The sequence below is a fragment of the Balaenoptera musculus genome, chromosome 2 (genome assembly GCF_009873245.2).
Source record: "Balaenoptera musculus isolate JJ_BM4_2016_0621 chromosome 2, mBalMus1.pri.v3, whole genome shotgun sequence".
NCBI lineage: Eukaryota > Metazoa > Chordata > Mammalia > Artiodactyla > Balaenopteridae > Balaenoptera > Balaenoptera musculus.
In genome coordinates, this window is record NC_045786.1 from 121,475,651 (window position 1) to 121,492,710 (window position 17,060).

Below are 17,060 nucleotides of genomic sequence, written 5' to 3' on the forward strand. Positions count from 1 at the left end.
GATGGCTACAAATTCTTTGCTACTCTTCCCATTGAGAGGCAGGATACATTTCCCCTTCCCTAGAATCTAGGCTTACCCTAGGCTGACTTTGACCAATAGAATGTGGTGAACCCTAAGTTAGCCATGGTGAGCCTCAAGTTAACCATACTGAGGAGAAAGGAGGAGCCAGTAGATAGCTAGAACTGAGGGTGCAGACACATGGCCTCAGTTGAGCTATTTCAGCAAGCTCCCAGCTGTCTGAGACTCTAGACATCAGGAGCAGAGACGAGCTGTCACTGCAATGCCCTGACAGAATTCTTTTTTATTTTTAGTATTTTGTTTTGCAATAATTTTAGACTTTTAGGAAATTTGCAAAAATAGTATAGAGAGTTCCAGTGGGGAGATACTTTGAGACTATGCAAATACCCTGATTCTCAAAATATTTTGTCCACTAACTTTAGCATATAATGATTGTTCTTGCCTACAACAGTTATTCCTGTAGTATTTGCCTAATCATTGTTTGTTGTTTCCCTCATTTCTTTTACATTTGTTAATTTGAATTCTTCTATAATGAAGAGCTGTTTCTTCTCCCCAATTTACTTTTTCAATTCTTTATATTAATATGGATAATTATTATATTAATGGATAATTATTTTTTCCTGTGGGTTAAGTTCTGTACTATCATTATTAATTTTGTTGCTCAGATTGTTCCAGCTTTGGCCATCAGGAGTTCCTTTAAAATGGCCCCTGTGTCCTTTAGACATGCACTTTTTGTTGGGGGCAGGGGGGTGGTTGGGGGAGGACTAGTTCCTAACTTTCTGGTATTACAAGATATTTTATGCTCATTGAGTAGTTGTCCTGTCCCAGCCATAGAATCAACCATTTCTCCAAGGAATCCTTATTCCTTCTATGGAAGAGTTGTATTTAGAAACCAAGACATGGGCACTAGATATGTTCATTGTTGCTGTGTCATCATCCCTTCTAGGCCCTCTCTGTTACTTGCTTGAATTCTTCCCTGCAGAAAAAAAATCCCCAGCAAATGAAATGGTTGTTGTTTTAACCTATGATGTTTTGAAGTAGTTTGTTATTCAGGAATGAATAACCAGAAAGTTTATCTATCATTCAATCTTTAATAAGTCTTTCTTAAAGAGAAGTTTTATAGAAATATGGTTGGTTTTTTGTTTTTAAATTATTTGTAACAAAATTCTAAGTGTTAATAATTTAAGATATGGCAAAGTGTTTCTGGTAATCATCTCATAAATGCTAATACATTTGGTTATGATTAAAATCACTCCATTTATAAGAATATGAAAGTTGTAATTTGTATAATCACATATAATAATTTAACTTTATTGATTTTTTTAGAGTGCTTCTTTAGGCACATGTGGTCAGCAAAGCTGATCAGCAAAGCTAGAAGAGAGGAAAGATTGAAATGTACTAAAATAGCTATATTTTAGGAAATGAAACTTAGGCAAATTACATATTGCTGTAGTAGGTCTTCATCTGAGGTCGCTTTTTACCTTCACTATGACATCAAGCTCAGGACCTTTTGTCTGCTGTTTCCTCTGCCTGGAATGCTCTGTCTTCAGAACTTCTCAGGCTAGGCATACTTTATCATTCAGATGTCAAGTATTACCTCTTAAAAGAAACCGTCTTTGGTGGCATGAACACGTGGAGAACTGTGGGAGCCTGGATGGCCAGTTCTCCCCTGAGAGCGCCCTGCTGTCACCCATGCAGCAGTAGGCTCCGTTGCTTGCTCAACCCGGACCACTGTCTCTCCTGCTGCTTGGTACCGGAGGCAGCCCTGGCCTGGAGCGGTCCACCCCCAGCCAGGAATCTTAGTGTGGGAAACGGGATGCTCAGAGGTGGAAGGGCGCTGGCAAGGTCACAATCCAAGGGCCCGCTCCTCTGCATCCTGGGGCTGGATGAGGGATGAGGCAGGGGGTGCCCGGGCAGCACGATTGCTGCTCCTCCCCCCCACCCCCCAAAAAAAAGAAAGAAAGAAAGAAAGGAAGGGGGGGAGGTAGGGAGGAAGGAAAGAAAGAAAGAAACCCTCTTTGTCCACTTATATAATAGTGACCCTCTTCCCATCAAAGATTCTACTCTACAAAGCATTACTGTGTTTTAGGTTCTTAAATGCATTATCATAATCAAAATTCTCTACTTTCTTTGTTCACTTCTTTATTCCTTTCTTCCCTCTATTGAATGTAAACTTTAGGAAAGCAGAAACTTCATTTGTCTCAGCCACAATATCCCCAGCATCAGGAACAATGCTTGATATATAGTATATGTTTAATGAATATATTTTTAAAAATATCTATTTGTTTATTTGGCTATGTCAAGTCTTAGTTGTGGCACGCGGGATCTTTGTTGTGGCATGCAGGATCTTTCATTATGGCACGTGGGCTTCTCTAGTTGCGGTGCGGGCTCTCTAGTTGTGGCACGCAGGCTCCAGAGCGTGTGGGCTCAGTAGTTGCGGCGTGCAGACTTAGTTGCCCTGTGGCATGTGGGATCCTAGTTCCCCAACCAGGGATCGAACCCGCGTCCCCTGCATTGGAAGGCAGATTCTTAACCACTGGACCACCAGGGAAGTCCCTTAATGAATATTTTTGAGAGAATGAATCAGTGAATGAAATTAAATGTACTCAAGGAATTTTGATTTAGTCATCCCTCTGCAAATATTTACCTATGTGCTAGACTTGTTCTAGGCACTGAAGATGCAACAGAGAAAAAAATCAAGGCCCTCCTTTCATTGTGCTTAGTTTGGAGGGAGAGGAGGAGAGTTAAGAAATAAACAGATAAACACATATGTTCGTTTTTTTTTTTTTTAATACATTTATTTATTTTATTTTTGGCTGCATTGGGTCTTCGTTACTGTGCACGGGCTTTTTCTCTGGTTGCGGCGAGCAAGGGCTACTCTTCGTTGCAGTGCACCGGCTTCTCATTGCGGTGGCTTCTCTTGTTGCAGAGCACAGGCTCTAGGCCCACGGGCTCAGTAGTTGTGGCTCGCGGCTCTAGAGCACAGGCTCAGAAGTTGTGGCGCATGGGCTTAGTTGCTCCGCGGCATGTGGGATCTTCCCGGACCAGGGCTTGAACCCATGTCCCCTGCATTGGCAGGCGGATTCTTAACTGCTGCGCCACCAGGGAAGCCCAACACATATGTTCTTGAATTATCGTTGAATCTAATAATTGCTTGTGCTGACTCTCACATGGATTATCTGGAGATAATTGTCAAGTACTTTAAAATTTTATCATCTCTTCTGTGTTTACTTAAAAATTCATTTTAAGACAAACTTTATTTAATATATCATTTAATATATAAAACTATTTTAGTATGTGAGGAAATGTATTTGAAAAAGGATTTTAAAATAAACTTAAACTAAATTTCTTTGAAATTTGCAGATTTTGGAAGCACTTGCCAGTTCTTTGATTCAGAGGAATGTTTTGATGAGAAGGGATATTCCCAATCTAACAAAATACCAGATAATTCTGGCAAGAGATCAATTTAGGAAAAACCCATCTCCAAATATTGTGGTAGGTATTTTAAAATAAATTTTGCTGATAGACTACGTTTTTACTCAGAACCAGGATGAAATGTAAATAATGATTGTTTTTTGGTATATATTAGCTCATCAAGAATTCAGGGATGGTTTATATAGTTTATAAAAACATGAAAAAGATCTAGCAGGGATACAGTTTAATGATGTGAATTAAGATAAATTTATCTTATAACTTTTAAGAATTGGTCTTTTAGTTCACTTCTGTTTTGCAAAGTCAAAAGGGTCATAAGAGGGTAGATTTTAACTAACTTTTAGACCCATAGCATTTAGTCTTAAATCTCCATACCGAGGTTGGATTAAGCATCACAGTAAGCTTTGTATTTTTAATCTTTATAGGAAAAAAATAGGTGGGTAGGAACATATCCATCAAGTTAGGTCCAGAGTCAAAAGAGATGCTCACAAGCATGAAAAGGCACTGAGTCATTCTTGGAACTGTGAGGGAATGCATGTGCAAAAGAACAGAGGCAATTGAATGAAGGTATAAAGGAGACAGTGAGAAAACCAATTTGACTGAGATAAAGGATTGAGGGAGTCAGATAGGATCTAGGTTGTGACCACCTGGGAGTAGCTTTAAATGTTATACTAGAAATACGGACTTTATAGTATCTGGGAAACCACAAAGGGAATTTTCTGTGAAATTGCAGTATATTATGCTAAACTTTAATAAAATGTTTAAAGTTTCTGCTAGGAGTTAAAGGTTCATTAAAATTTTAAATCATAAATCTAAACCTGTTGAACTTGATCTCACTGATGAGAGTTTATGTTTTCCAGAGATGTTGTTTTACCCTTTTAGGTAATTAGGGTGCCATTTTAAGGCATTTATCACTATCCTGGAAACATTTAAAATGAGTGTAACTGATATTAAATGCTACTAAAAATGTAAGGTATTAAATAATAGTCTTCATCTCTAATAAAGGAAAATAATTAAAATATATTCTCAATGGTCTTTTAAAGGTATCTTATTGTATAGATATACCGACTGTATGCTCCTATAAAAGGAATATGTACTTTACTTTTCCTTGAGAGTAGTGGTTAAAAGCACAAGCACACTGGGCCAAATTTCCTAGGTTCAAATACTGGCTCTGCTACTTATCACCTACGTGAGCTTCCGCATCTGTAAAATGGGCATAACAATAGTACCTACCTCCTAGGTGTTAAGATTAAATAAGTTTGTATAAGTAGTGTGCTTATAACAGTGTCTGGTGCTCCCTGTCAGATGTTACTGTGGCATGTATACTTGGTGTTAAATGTTAGTGTTAAACAGTTTGATTAAATATTTGTCCTGATGTCAGAAACATTTATGAGGATAGGCCCATATCTGTTATATTTTCCCTTGTATCCCAAATGTCTAGCTCAGTGCTTGGCAAATAGTAGGTGCTTATTAAATTGTTTTGAAAGACCAAACAAATCTATATACTGCTAATAATTTACCTGCAAAGAAAAACAGCATATGATAAATATCCCCCCGTTCATTTATTCTCTTTAAAATGTAAGTTTCATGTTGAATTAAATAAAGGGGCAGATTGTATATGGAAAGTACATTGACACCTTTCCATAGCAACATCTTAGGACATTCAGTAGAACCAATAAGTTCTGCATGGAACATGGATCTTCATTTCTTTCTCTGGGTAAATTTGATACATGCTTGTTTTTTCTAGGGACTGCAACAAGGCATAATCGAGGGAGAGTTTGCTATTTGTATTAGTTTATATCATGGTTATGAATTATTGCAGCAAATGGGAATGAGATCATTATATTTCTTCCTTTGTGGAATTATGGATGGAACTAAAGGTAAATTATATGAAATTATTTTTTAAAGTGCTGACATGTATTATTTTGGTTAACGATATGTATTGAGCAGTTTGGATTACTTAAGGTGCTTTATTTTAAAAAGCAGTGAAGGGGACTTCCTTGGTGGTCCAGTGGACTTCCTTGGTGGTCCTCCCCCATGCAGGAGGCCCGGGTTTGATCCCTGATCAGGGAACTAGATCCCGCATGCTGCAACTAAGACCCAGCACAGCTTAATAAATAAATAAAAAAAATAAAAAACAATGAAATAGTTATGTAACAGATTCTTTCTTTCTTTTTTCCTTCCTTCCTTTCCTTTCCTTCCTTCCTTCCTTTCTTTTTCTTCTTCTTCTTCTTTATTTTTTTTGCTTAAACAATGGACATATGTTTCTCACAGTTCTGGAGGCTGGGAAGTTCAAGATCAAGGTGCCAGCCCATGTTTCTTTGATTTTGATAAATTGCTGGAAGAAAGGAAGCCATTCATTAATACATATGTGAATGTGGAACTGGAAAAAGTTGCTGGTTTTTATTTTTAAATTTGAAAAACTTGCATTCATTGCTAAAGTTTAATTTCTTTTAAATAAATGATACATTTGATTAGTTTTGCTATTAAATTTATTGGAAAAATATTTTCTTAATTTCTGAAGGAATGACTCGGGCAAAAAAAGAACTTAGCCGAAATGAGGACTTCATGAAACTCTATAATCATCTAGAGTGCATGTTTGCACATACACGTAGTACTTCAACAAGTGGCATTTCTGCTATCAAAAAAGGTCTGGTTTTTCTTTTAAAATTTTATATTGTTTCCTCTTTATCAAGGTTAATTTTAAAATTATGCTCCATTGATCCACATGTCTGTTTATACCTACTTATATTTCTGTAGCAATAGACCTGTTAAATGCTAAAAGATCTTATTCTTCAACTTAGGATAAATATATATTCAAGCAGTTCATAAACTTTAAATATATAATAGAAGTTAGTAGTAGTTGTTACTGGTAGTGAAAATTCTCAGAACTACCAAAAACTGATTTATAGCTTAACTAAATGTGAATTTTTCCCTTCTCTTTGCTGCTGATTCTCATTTGGAGTCTTTCTCAGAATGAAATTTTCATAAAAATTCAAAGTTTATTTTACAGTAAGGTTTGTGTGCTACCCAGGTGCTACTTACTGCTTAAATAAAAAGAAATAAGTTTTAACGAATCCATTTTGAAAAGGGTAATTAAAATACATTAATGTAATCGAATATGGAAAAATACAGAAAAATTTTTTGTGTTTTGTTTTTTTACAGGAGATGAAGATAAAAAGTTCTGCTATAGTCATCCAAAATTAAAGAAATTAGAAGAAGTTGTAGTTGAACACTTCAAGTCATGGAATGGTAGGTCGTATTTAATAGACTCAAGGCAAGGCAAAGTTATTGAAAAAGCTAAAACTCTGACTCATTAGTTTGTGCTAACATTTCTTATGGAGAAGATGAGCTTTTAATTATTCTGGATAATGAATATAGAAAAGCTCTGAGAAATTTTGGGAGCATAGGCACCAGGGGAATGGTGGAAATGTTAAGAATAGGGTATTATGTGAAAAAGAAAAGTCAGCCTGGGGCAGTATAAGGGAAGCAGATAATAAAACAATGTATAATATAATGGTAGGGAAAAGTAAGCTAGGTGAGAAAATAGAGAGTCATGAAGAAGGCTATTTTATATAGGGTTTTAGAGCAGACCTCTTTGTAGGGTGATGTTTGAGCTGTTACCTGATGGAAGTAAGGGAGCAAGCCTTGTGGATTTCTGTAGGAGGATCATTCCTGGCAGAGAGAATAGCAGATTCAAAGGCCCTGAGGCAGTAGGGTGCTTGGTAAGATTAAGGATCAGTAAACAAACCAATTTGGCTGGAGTAGTGTAATGAGGATGAGTGGTGTAGGCAGAGGTTGGAGAGATAGCCAGGGGCCAGGTCATGTAGGGTTTGTAGGCCATGTCAGGACTTTGGATTTTATTCTGTGAATGCTTGTGATTTGTGAAACTATTACAGAGGCATTCGGAGCAGCAGAGTGATGTGATCTGACTTATATTTTTAAAAGATCACTCTTGTAGACGTTGGCCAATTAGGAGGCTATTGTAATAGTCTAAGATGATAACAGATGATGATAGCTTATACCAAGATAGTAATACCAAGCAGCAAGGTGGTTCTGAGAAGTGGTTATAGATTCTAGATATATTTTGAAGTTGGAGCCAACAGTGTTTATCGATGGATTGGACATAGAGTATGAGAAAAAAAATCATAAGTGTAGGAGTATGTGTGTGTGTGTGTGTGTGTGTTTGCAGATGATATATACGAACAAAGAGAAAACTAACAACATGGAGAAGAAAGAGCAAACATATTAGGATGCTTTTGAGACATCTAAGTTGAGATGTGTAGGCAATGGATAAGTGAATCTGGGTCTCAGAAGAATGGTCTGGGATATTTTTATCTATTTACATATATATAAATAAATTTTAGAGTTATCAGCATAAAGGCAATATTTAAAGTTTAGAGAATGGATGTGATCATATCACCAGGAATACAGTTTAGGGACAAAGGGCCGGGAATTAGTCCTGCAGAATACCAACATTTAGAGTTCAGAGGGGAAAATGCCACAAAGGAGACTGAGAAAGAAACCAGACAAGTGAATTATCAGAGATGCTGAGGGAAGAGACTATTTCAGTAGGAAGGAGTGGATTGTGTTAAATACTACTGAGAGATGTGGTCAGATGAACTAAAAAGCATCCACTGAGTTTGGCAATATAAAGTTATTGATGACTTTGGTAGAGCAACTTTAATGGAATGAAGATAGAAAGGCAGGCTGCGGGCTGTTGAAGGAGATAGACTTTGCACTGAAAGTAGCTATTGATCTGCAGTTGGTCAGATGTAGAGTCTTGATGCTATGCTGATTCAAAGGAGGTTTATCTGGAATAATTTTCCTTGCAACAGCAGCTGCTTCTTTTTCCTTATGTATTAGACATTAACTTCATATGTATTAAGTCATTTAATTCATAAGGTTGTTATGAAGACTAAATGAGTTCATATATAAAACGCTTAATGTAGTCTCTGGCACACACATGATGATTAACATAATATAAATCATGTTTAAGAAAGAAGGATTGTCAAAGTCCCATGCAAGGTTAAAAAACAAAAGAAAGCAAATAACAAAAAACTCCACACAACTTGCAATTATTAACCAATTGCTATATGCAAGTCTACATACTTTATATTTACTGTTTCATTTAATCATCACCTCAATGCATTTTAGATATTAAGAAACTAAAGTTTAAAGAGATTAAATGACTACCATGGTCACACATCGCCCAGAGACTAAGTGGTCCAGCCTCAAAGTCATGTTTTTATTTATGCATTCTACTCCTCCCAAGCACAGAGACATGGGGAGCAGCTTTGTGATTGACTGTTGGGTATATTCTTCAATTTCCTTGGAGAATTTGAACATATCAATAATTCGGGGACAGAATACCAATGGCCTGGATTAAGACAGTGCCTTTAGTGAGCAGAAAGGAAAGGGAAGATATACAAAATCAATGAGAGCTCTGCAGTCCTGTGCTTCTGATTTAGAAGGTAAAGGGGAATAACAGGCGTCATGCATGAATTGAAGGACTGGTCAAAAGGTAATTTTTATTTGGTTTGTTTAGGTTTTTATTTTATGACAGCCAATGAGAGATAAGGAGCCAGATTTATTAAGATGACTAGAAAAGGTAGGAGGAAAACCAGCAAAGTTGTTTAAGATGCCTTAAATTATTTTTTTGAAAGAATTGTCACTCACTAGTATATAGTTTCAGGTTTGTCTTTTGAATTAGTTCTCATCTAAATGCTTTTATAAAAGTTGTAATTAAAGTATTTTTGTTATATAGCTCAAAAGACATCTGACAAGAAATGTGATGAGACCAGAGTTATGATCTTCTCTTCATTTCGAGATAGTGTTCAAGAAATTGCAGAAATGCTTTTACAGCATCAGCCAATTATTAGAGTAATGACTTTTGTTGGCCATGCCTCAGGGAAAAGCATGAAGGGTTTTACCCAGAAGGAGCAACTGGAGGTAATTATTTTTGGAGATGATGAATATAAAAGTAAAATTGATTAGCTTTGCACTTATGCCTTTTTTTGTTTTAACTCACTGGTCAGTTGGCTACATCTTAAAGATAGTTTTGTAGTAAATGTATAAATAAAACTAGGCATATTTTGAAAGACCAAAAAAAAGTGGGTTTTTTTGGGATTTTGAAATGTTGTTTTAAAAGTATAATGGTTAAGCAGAAAGGCTCTGGATTCATATTATGTAGGTTGGAATCCTGGTTCTTCCACTTATAAGTTTCTTTACTTCCTGTGCCTCAGTTTTCCTTATCTGTAAACATACCCTGTAGAGCTATTGTAAGCATTAAATGAAATCGTACTGTAGAGCCTTCAAGAAATGTTTACTATTTATTTATCTTAAGTCACTTTAGTTATTTATTCCAAACAAATAATAAGCTTACACTTTTTTCTGTTATCTAAAAATCTTAACTTAAAAATATGGTCAGAGGAAACCATGGTGGTATTTAAGATAGCTGTATGCTCTGAATATTGGTCATAAATTTTTGAGTGCTATGATGTTTTTGGGGAAATTTTGGACTATAGATTTTTATAAGCTGTATACAGGGTTTTTCAGGTTAGCTATAGGTCTACACTTGAGTAGCCTCTGACAGTTAGGTATGTCTTTAATGTCTAATTCATTTTGAAAGATCCTTTCTTGATTCTGTCAACATTAATAGATGAAGACTCCTATTATTAAATACTTCTTATACCAGTCCCCACTGTACTCAAAAGAGTCTGTTTAAGCAAACTGGATCTGGTGGAGAGAGTCTAGGAGGTTTTCCTGAGTCTGAATGTAACACTTTTCCCTATCTCAAGTCTAATAAGTACTCTAAAGGGTTCAGGCATCTAGTGGGTGATTATTATAGATTTTATTGACTTTGTCTTTTACTCACTTTTATCAATAATATTTTTTTTAAAATAAATTTATTTATTTATTTATTTTAAATTTATTTTTGGCTGCATTGGGTCTTCGTTGCTGTGCGCGGGCTTTCTCTAGTTGCGGCGAGTGGGGGCCACTCTTTGTTGTGGTGTGCGGGCTTCTCATCGCGGTGGCTTCTCTTGTTGCGGAGCACGGGCTCTAGGTGCGCCGGCCTCAGTAGTTGTGGCACGCAGGCTCAGTAGTTGTGGCTCGCGGGCTCTAGAGCGCAGGCTCAGTAGTTGTGGCGCATGGGCTTACTTGCTCCGCGGCATGTGGGATCTTCCCGGACCAGGGCTCGAACCCGTGCCCCCTGCATTGGCAGGCAGATGCTTAACCACTGCGCCACCAGGGAAGTCCCGATCAATAATATTTTTATGTAGGCCAGGGTAATCCTGGTAAACAATCCTTTTTATTACTCCTATACATAATTGCTTTCATAACAGCAGTTTTATTCTGAAATAAGCTTTCAAGCAAATAGTTGAAATTGAATTATTCATTTATCTAGAAACAAGTGATGAAGTCACAGAGGAAGTTGGGGGCCAGATTGTTTAGGACCTTATATTTCCATTTTAATGACTTTGGCTTTTACTCTGAGTAAGGTTAGAAGAAGACCTTGGAGAATTTGGAGCAGAGGGGGGTCATGTCCTGATTGATATTTTAAAAGAATCACACTGGCTGCTGTCTTAAGAATAAACTATAGGGGCTAAGGGTGGAAATAGGAAGACCAATTGGAAGACTTATTACAATAATTCAAGCTAAAGATGATGGTGGCTTGGACTAAGGTGGTAGCAGGTTGTGAGAAATGATTGGATTCTGGATATATTTTGAAGGTCAAGCTGACAGGACTTGTTGACAAATTAGAGCGGGATATGAGATAAAGCAGTGTGAAGGCTGACTCCAAGGTGTTTGGCCTGAGCAACTGAAAAGAGTGGCTATTAACTAAGGTGGATAAGACTGCAGGAAAGGCAAGTTTTGTAGAGAATATTAGCTTGGTTTTGGACAAATTAACTTTGGCATGCCTATGAGATTAGTGGTTTTCAAACTGTCAAAACTGATGGAGGACCAGTTTATTTCCATTCAATACATCAATGGATGTATTGGATGTACATTCAATACATCCATTGTCGGTGCTCCCAAGCCTTGGTGCCTCGTGGATTTATGCATGTGACAGTGAAAATAAATTAAAACACCATGAGATGGAACCTAAGAAGAACGGCCTGCAGGTATTGAGGCGGGGCAGTGGGCTCATCTGCCTGCGGCCGAGGCGCCGGGTTTGAGGATGCCTGGCAGCTTGTCGGAGCTTTGAACATTACAACAAAAATGAATTACTAGAAAAATAAGCTTAATGAAAAACAAAGTTCATGTCTAAATTTTTTTTTTTTTTTTAGAGTCAACAGATGGGGAATACTCTGTCAAGTTTCTAAACTCTTTCTCTTAGTTTTTGTAGTCTTGTCAGCTGGTAGTAAACAGTTTGTGAACCAGTACCGGCACCAGTAATAAATACTTCATGGATTGTACTTTGAGTTACACTGTTTTAAACATCAAGTAGTGATGTTAAGTAAACAATTGAATATATGTCTTGACTTCATGGGTTCATGGAAATATATATTTGGGAAGCATCATCATGTAGATGAGACTGGATTGAATGAAGACAGAGAAGATGTCCAAAGACTAAGTCCTGGGGAATCAGAATAAGTGGCTAGTGAAATAGGAGAAAGACCAGGAGAGTGTGGTATCTCCTGGAGGAGGAAGTGATTAAATGTATAAATGCTGCTGGTGGGTCATATAAGATGATAACTGGGAATTGACTTTTGGAATAAGAGAGGAGAAGGCAAATGACCTTGAAAAGAACATTTTCAGTGGAATGGTGGGACAAGCCACCATTAAGAAGAGCTGGAGATAGCAAGTACACAAGTCTTTCAAGGATTATTACTAAAAGGAGCACAGAGATGGAAGTAGTTTTTTGCTTGTTTGTTTTATGTTGAGATACATAATAGTATGCTTGTATGCTGATAGGAATGACCAGTTGAGAAAGAAAAATTGATGATAGAGCAGAGAGAAGAGTATTGCTGGAATGATCTTTGAGTAGTTAAGGGAAAAGGATGGGATCTAGTATAAAACTATGGGGGGTGACCTCAGTTAAGAACATGGATAGTTTGTCCAAAACAATAGGAGGGGAAGGTAAACTATGCAGGCACAGGTAGAGGTGGGTGTGTAGATGTGGCAGTGATACCTTGCGGAAGGTCTTTTTTGATTGCTCAGTTTTTGTCATGTCACCAACTGAGAGTGAGGATGGGGAGGAAATGTTGGAAGTTTGGTGAGAGAGGAGTGAGGAGGAGAATGGGGAGAGTGAATGGATTAGGGAAATATAAGATGATTTTCAGATAGCACTAAGGGCTCACTCAAGGTGAGATATTATGAGTTTAAAGTGTAACCAGTCAGCATAGTTGGTGTTTTCCTTCAGCCACATTCAACTGTGTAAATACAGACCTGGTGGAAAGTGGGATATAATCAGTGTTGCAGTTTAGTTAGGAAAATGGAGGAGAGAGAAGCAAGGGAGTGGGTTGTAAGCTAGAGTGTAGTGTAAACAGCAAAAAAAAGGTAGGATCAGTAGATTATAAGTCCTGGTGGAAGTTACTTAATCACTTATTCCTGTCTTTGATTAATTAAACAACTTCTGGTTCATATTTATTTTTCGAACTCTAGGGAAATTAATATCAATCCTAGGCAAATAAATAACAATTTAGCTTATACCTGCTTCTAAAAAGAAAGTTCTTTGACATCCTTTATTAATTTATTAATTATTTATATTAAAGAATTATTTTTTTTTACAACTCTAGCTCTGTGGGCTTTTTTTTTTTTTTTGATCTGGACAAAAAGGACATCTGTTTTAAGTTACATACAGGTAATGTTAGGTCAGTCTTTCCTTGGCTTAATGTCATTACAGATTCCAAAGGGAAATGAATTATTCTTAACTTTTAATTATGACCATTGGTTCTCCCTGTATTCTGTTTTTCCATATTGAAGGAAAACTCTTTGACTAGTGTTACTGGAAAGGTTTCTAAGAGGATTTAACATGCTAAATTTATATTTATTATCCTACTTTTAAAGTGGTTGTTTTAAACAAAAGAACTAGCTTAAGGATTAAGACAATAGGTTTTTAGAGTCAGAGAGACCTAGGTTTAAATGCTGATGATTATTATTACTTATAGAATAGTAGAATGTTTGAGCTTGAAACGACTTTATGGTCTTTTGTCATGGGTCCATAGCTATGTCTATACTTTGATAGAGTTCATATTTCCTTTTTGTGTATACTCCCCTAATATTTTCTCCTGAAATTTACTTTTTAGATATGAGGTCTGATAACTGTCCTTCATACTAGCCATTTTGTTCAGGCATTCTTACATTTTAATAGGCATTTATAAAGATATTAGTCAAAAGCATGACTGATTCCTCTGGAATACCATCATTTAATTTTTGTTTCTATTCTCTATCTATCTATTGACCATGATCTTATTTAATTACCACCACTACTACTATTCCACCATCCATAAACCTGCAACACTGATGTGGGTGTATATATGTGTGTGTGTGTGTGTGTGTGTGTGTGTGTGTATGTAAATGAGGAAACAGGCTCAGAGCAGTTGAGAACTAAGTTTATAAGGCTTAAGGAAACTTTTCAAAATATTTGTTGACTTTTTCATTAACTCATTGTTATGCTAATGTAGTTTCATTAACTTGATCAGAGAGAAATCCTGGTGAAGGGGAGAAAAAAAATTTTTCCTCTACCCTTACCGAGTTCTTAGCTGAGACCTCTGTAATAAAAGATTAACAAGAGAAAAACAAACAGAAGCTTATTAACATGTATACCTCATGTATGCATAGGAGATACTGAGGGAAAAATGAGTAACTCCCTGAAGTGGCTTAGAATACAGATTTAAATATCATCTTATGGGGAAAGAGAAGGGGGGGTGCACAGGGGAGAGTAAATGATTTTTAGGGAAGATGAATGGAGCCCTAAAAGAAAAGATGGGAGGTATGATAGTTTGTGATAAAGTGTGTCTGGATGTAGTGTGGACTTTCAGTGTCTTGTTGAGTCAATTTTCCCTGGTTGATGAAACTCCTGGGGAGGGGATTTATGACAATTGAGTTCCTTCTGGAGGATCTGCTTTTAGACAGATAAGGGGAGTTCAGAGAAAGCCTCTCCCTGCATTTGCTGTTTTTTGAGTGCCTATAGCTCAAAATAATCAATATACCAAAGCAGCATAGGTTGGGGCAGCATGTTCTAAACTCCTACAGTCATATTTTGGGGTGGCATATTCTGCTACCCTTCACTGGAATGACAGTATAAAAGGTGAAATATGAATTCTATTTTTTTAATTAAAAAAATTTTTTAATTGAAGTATAGTTGATTTACAATGTTGTGTTAGTTGCTGCTTAGAGCAAGGTGATTCAGTTATATATATATATGCATTCCTTTTTTATATATTCTTTTCCATTATGGTTTATCCTAGGATACTGAATATAGTTCTTTGTGCTATACTGTAGGACCTTGTTGTTTATCCATTCTACATATAAAAGCTTACGTCTGCTAACCCCAGCCTCCCACTCCATCCCTCCCCCAACCCCCTCCCCCTTGGCAATCACCAGTCTGTTCTCTATGTCCCTCATTCTGTTTCTATTTACAATACGAATTCTAGAAGTAATAAAACAATCTTACTTTAACAATAGTTTAATTATTAATCTTACTATTATTGTTAAATTTACTAACAATAAATTTAGGTCTAAGACATGATAAATAACAGTAATTGCTCTGGGCCACTTATCTGCTTTACACCCCTTTTAGTGATGCTAAAAATAGTATCTGTGGTTTCTCATTCATGTGTAAATTGTTAGCAAAACCTTTTGGAATCATAACCGTTATTAAAGCAAAGAAATTGGGACTGCCCTTTGCATTTTACCACAATGTCTTTTGGCTTATATTGCCATTTTGCCGCTTCTTTTCCTATTCAATAGTACTTTGGGTGCTGATTTTGAATCTGATTTCAGGGACAAATGGAAAAAGTATGCTTTGATCTACAATTCTCTTATACTTGCATCTAGTTATTTTTAAATCATTTTAATTTTAGGTAGTGAAACAATTTCGTAGTGGTGGTTACAATACATTGGTTTCTACTTGTGTTGGTGAAGAAGGTTTGGATATAGGAGAAGTTGATCTTATAATATGTTTTGATGCCCAGAAGAGCCCAATTCGTCTTGTGCAACGAATGGGTAGAACTGGCCGCAAACGTCAAGGCAGGATTGTTGTTATCCTTGCTGAAGGACGAGAAGAACGGGTAAGTAGACTTGTGGAAATGTAATTTGACAATTGAAATTTGAGAAACAGAGCCTAAAGACAAGTATCAATCTGTTAACATTCAAAGTCCAAACAATCTGTAGGTAATTGTGATTGATTTCTGTTTTCCTTTGTATTAGATTCTGCCTGTTCTTTTCTTGTAATTAGGAGAATTTTTGACTGGATTCAGTCTTAATATTTTTATCCATATAAAGAAACATATTTTTGTACTTCAGTGTTATTAATTTTGAGACACATAGATACAAAAATCAATATGTATTACTTTGTGTTACTATTTCCCTGTGCTTCTAAGACCTGCTTTTTTGTGTTTAGTTGTTTTTTGTTTTTTAACTACAGTGAGCTGAGAATGGTTTTTTTTATATTTTAAAGAATTACCTAAATCAATCAACCAACCAACCAACCGACAAGAATATGCACCAGGGATAATGTGTAGCCTGCAAAGCCTAAAATATTTACTTTCTGGCCCTTTATGGAAAAGTTTGCTGATGCCTATTCTAAGTAATAAGGGACTTGAATGATATTCATACTTTGTTGTAATCTTGGGTGACAGGTCTTCCTAAATACGATGTTGTATCAATACATAATATTTTGTGTATGTACACTGAAGTATTAACTTTTGTAACTGAGTGGGACTATTTCTGTGGCTAAGTAAATAGTTTTACATTAAAGATTTTCTCATTAATTGTGATAGTTTAAAAAAATTGATTTAAAATGTTTTATAAACCCTTTAAAAATCATCCTGAAAAATGAATTTTTTTCCCCCAATACTTTTCATGTGATTATAGCGTATTCTTATGTAGCATCCAGTTTATCTATAAAATGATTCCAACAAATGAAATGTCTGGCAGCTTTTGAAAGTCTATGTATTATCACTGAGTGGAATTGGATTCTAACTAATTGTATTACCTTAAGTGAGTTGTTAGTTGTTAGTTTAGATATCAGGTGTTAGTTTTCCTATCTGTTAAGTAGTCATAATGGCCCACATTTGGTGAGTAGCTACTCTGTGCTGGACAGTGTTGCAAATGTTTCAAATGCATTATTTTGTTTAAATCCTGTCAACAACCCTGTAAGGGCAGTACGAGTGCTTTTCTTGTTGTATACAGTAAAGAAAATTGACACGTAGAGAGATGAAGTAACAAGCTGAAATAAGAGAATAGTATTTTTTTAAAAAGCAATTTACACTTATATATAAACATCAGCCTTAATCAAAAATAGCAAGATACTAAAAAAAAGACAGATTTCCTTTGTACAATATAGTTACTAAGTTAAGCTTTTATAATAATGAATTTTGAAATGATTTTCATCAAGAGTTAATTAAATAGGCTTCAAATTTAAGACAACAGATATTCTG

At 36.1% G+C, this 17,060-nt stretch overlaps 1 protein-coding gene across 1 annotated transcript in view; it reads left to right on the forward strand.

Annotated features, from left to right (window-relative positions):
- Positions 1-17,060, forward strand: part of FANCM (FA complementation group M) — a 57,723-nt gene that overhangs the window by 9,651 nt on the left and 31,012 nt on the right. Inside the window, 6 exon segments of the mRNA XM_036843086.1 lie at positions 3,382-3,513; positions 5,198-5,330; positions 5,975-6,100; positions 6,616-6,702; positions 9,218-9,402; positions 15,483-15,689. Coding sequence (XP_036698981.1) covers positions 3,382-3,513; positions 5,198-5,330; positions 5,975-6,100; positions 6,616-6,702; positions 9,218-9,402; positions 15,483-15,689 — 870 coding nt within the window.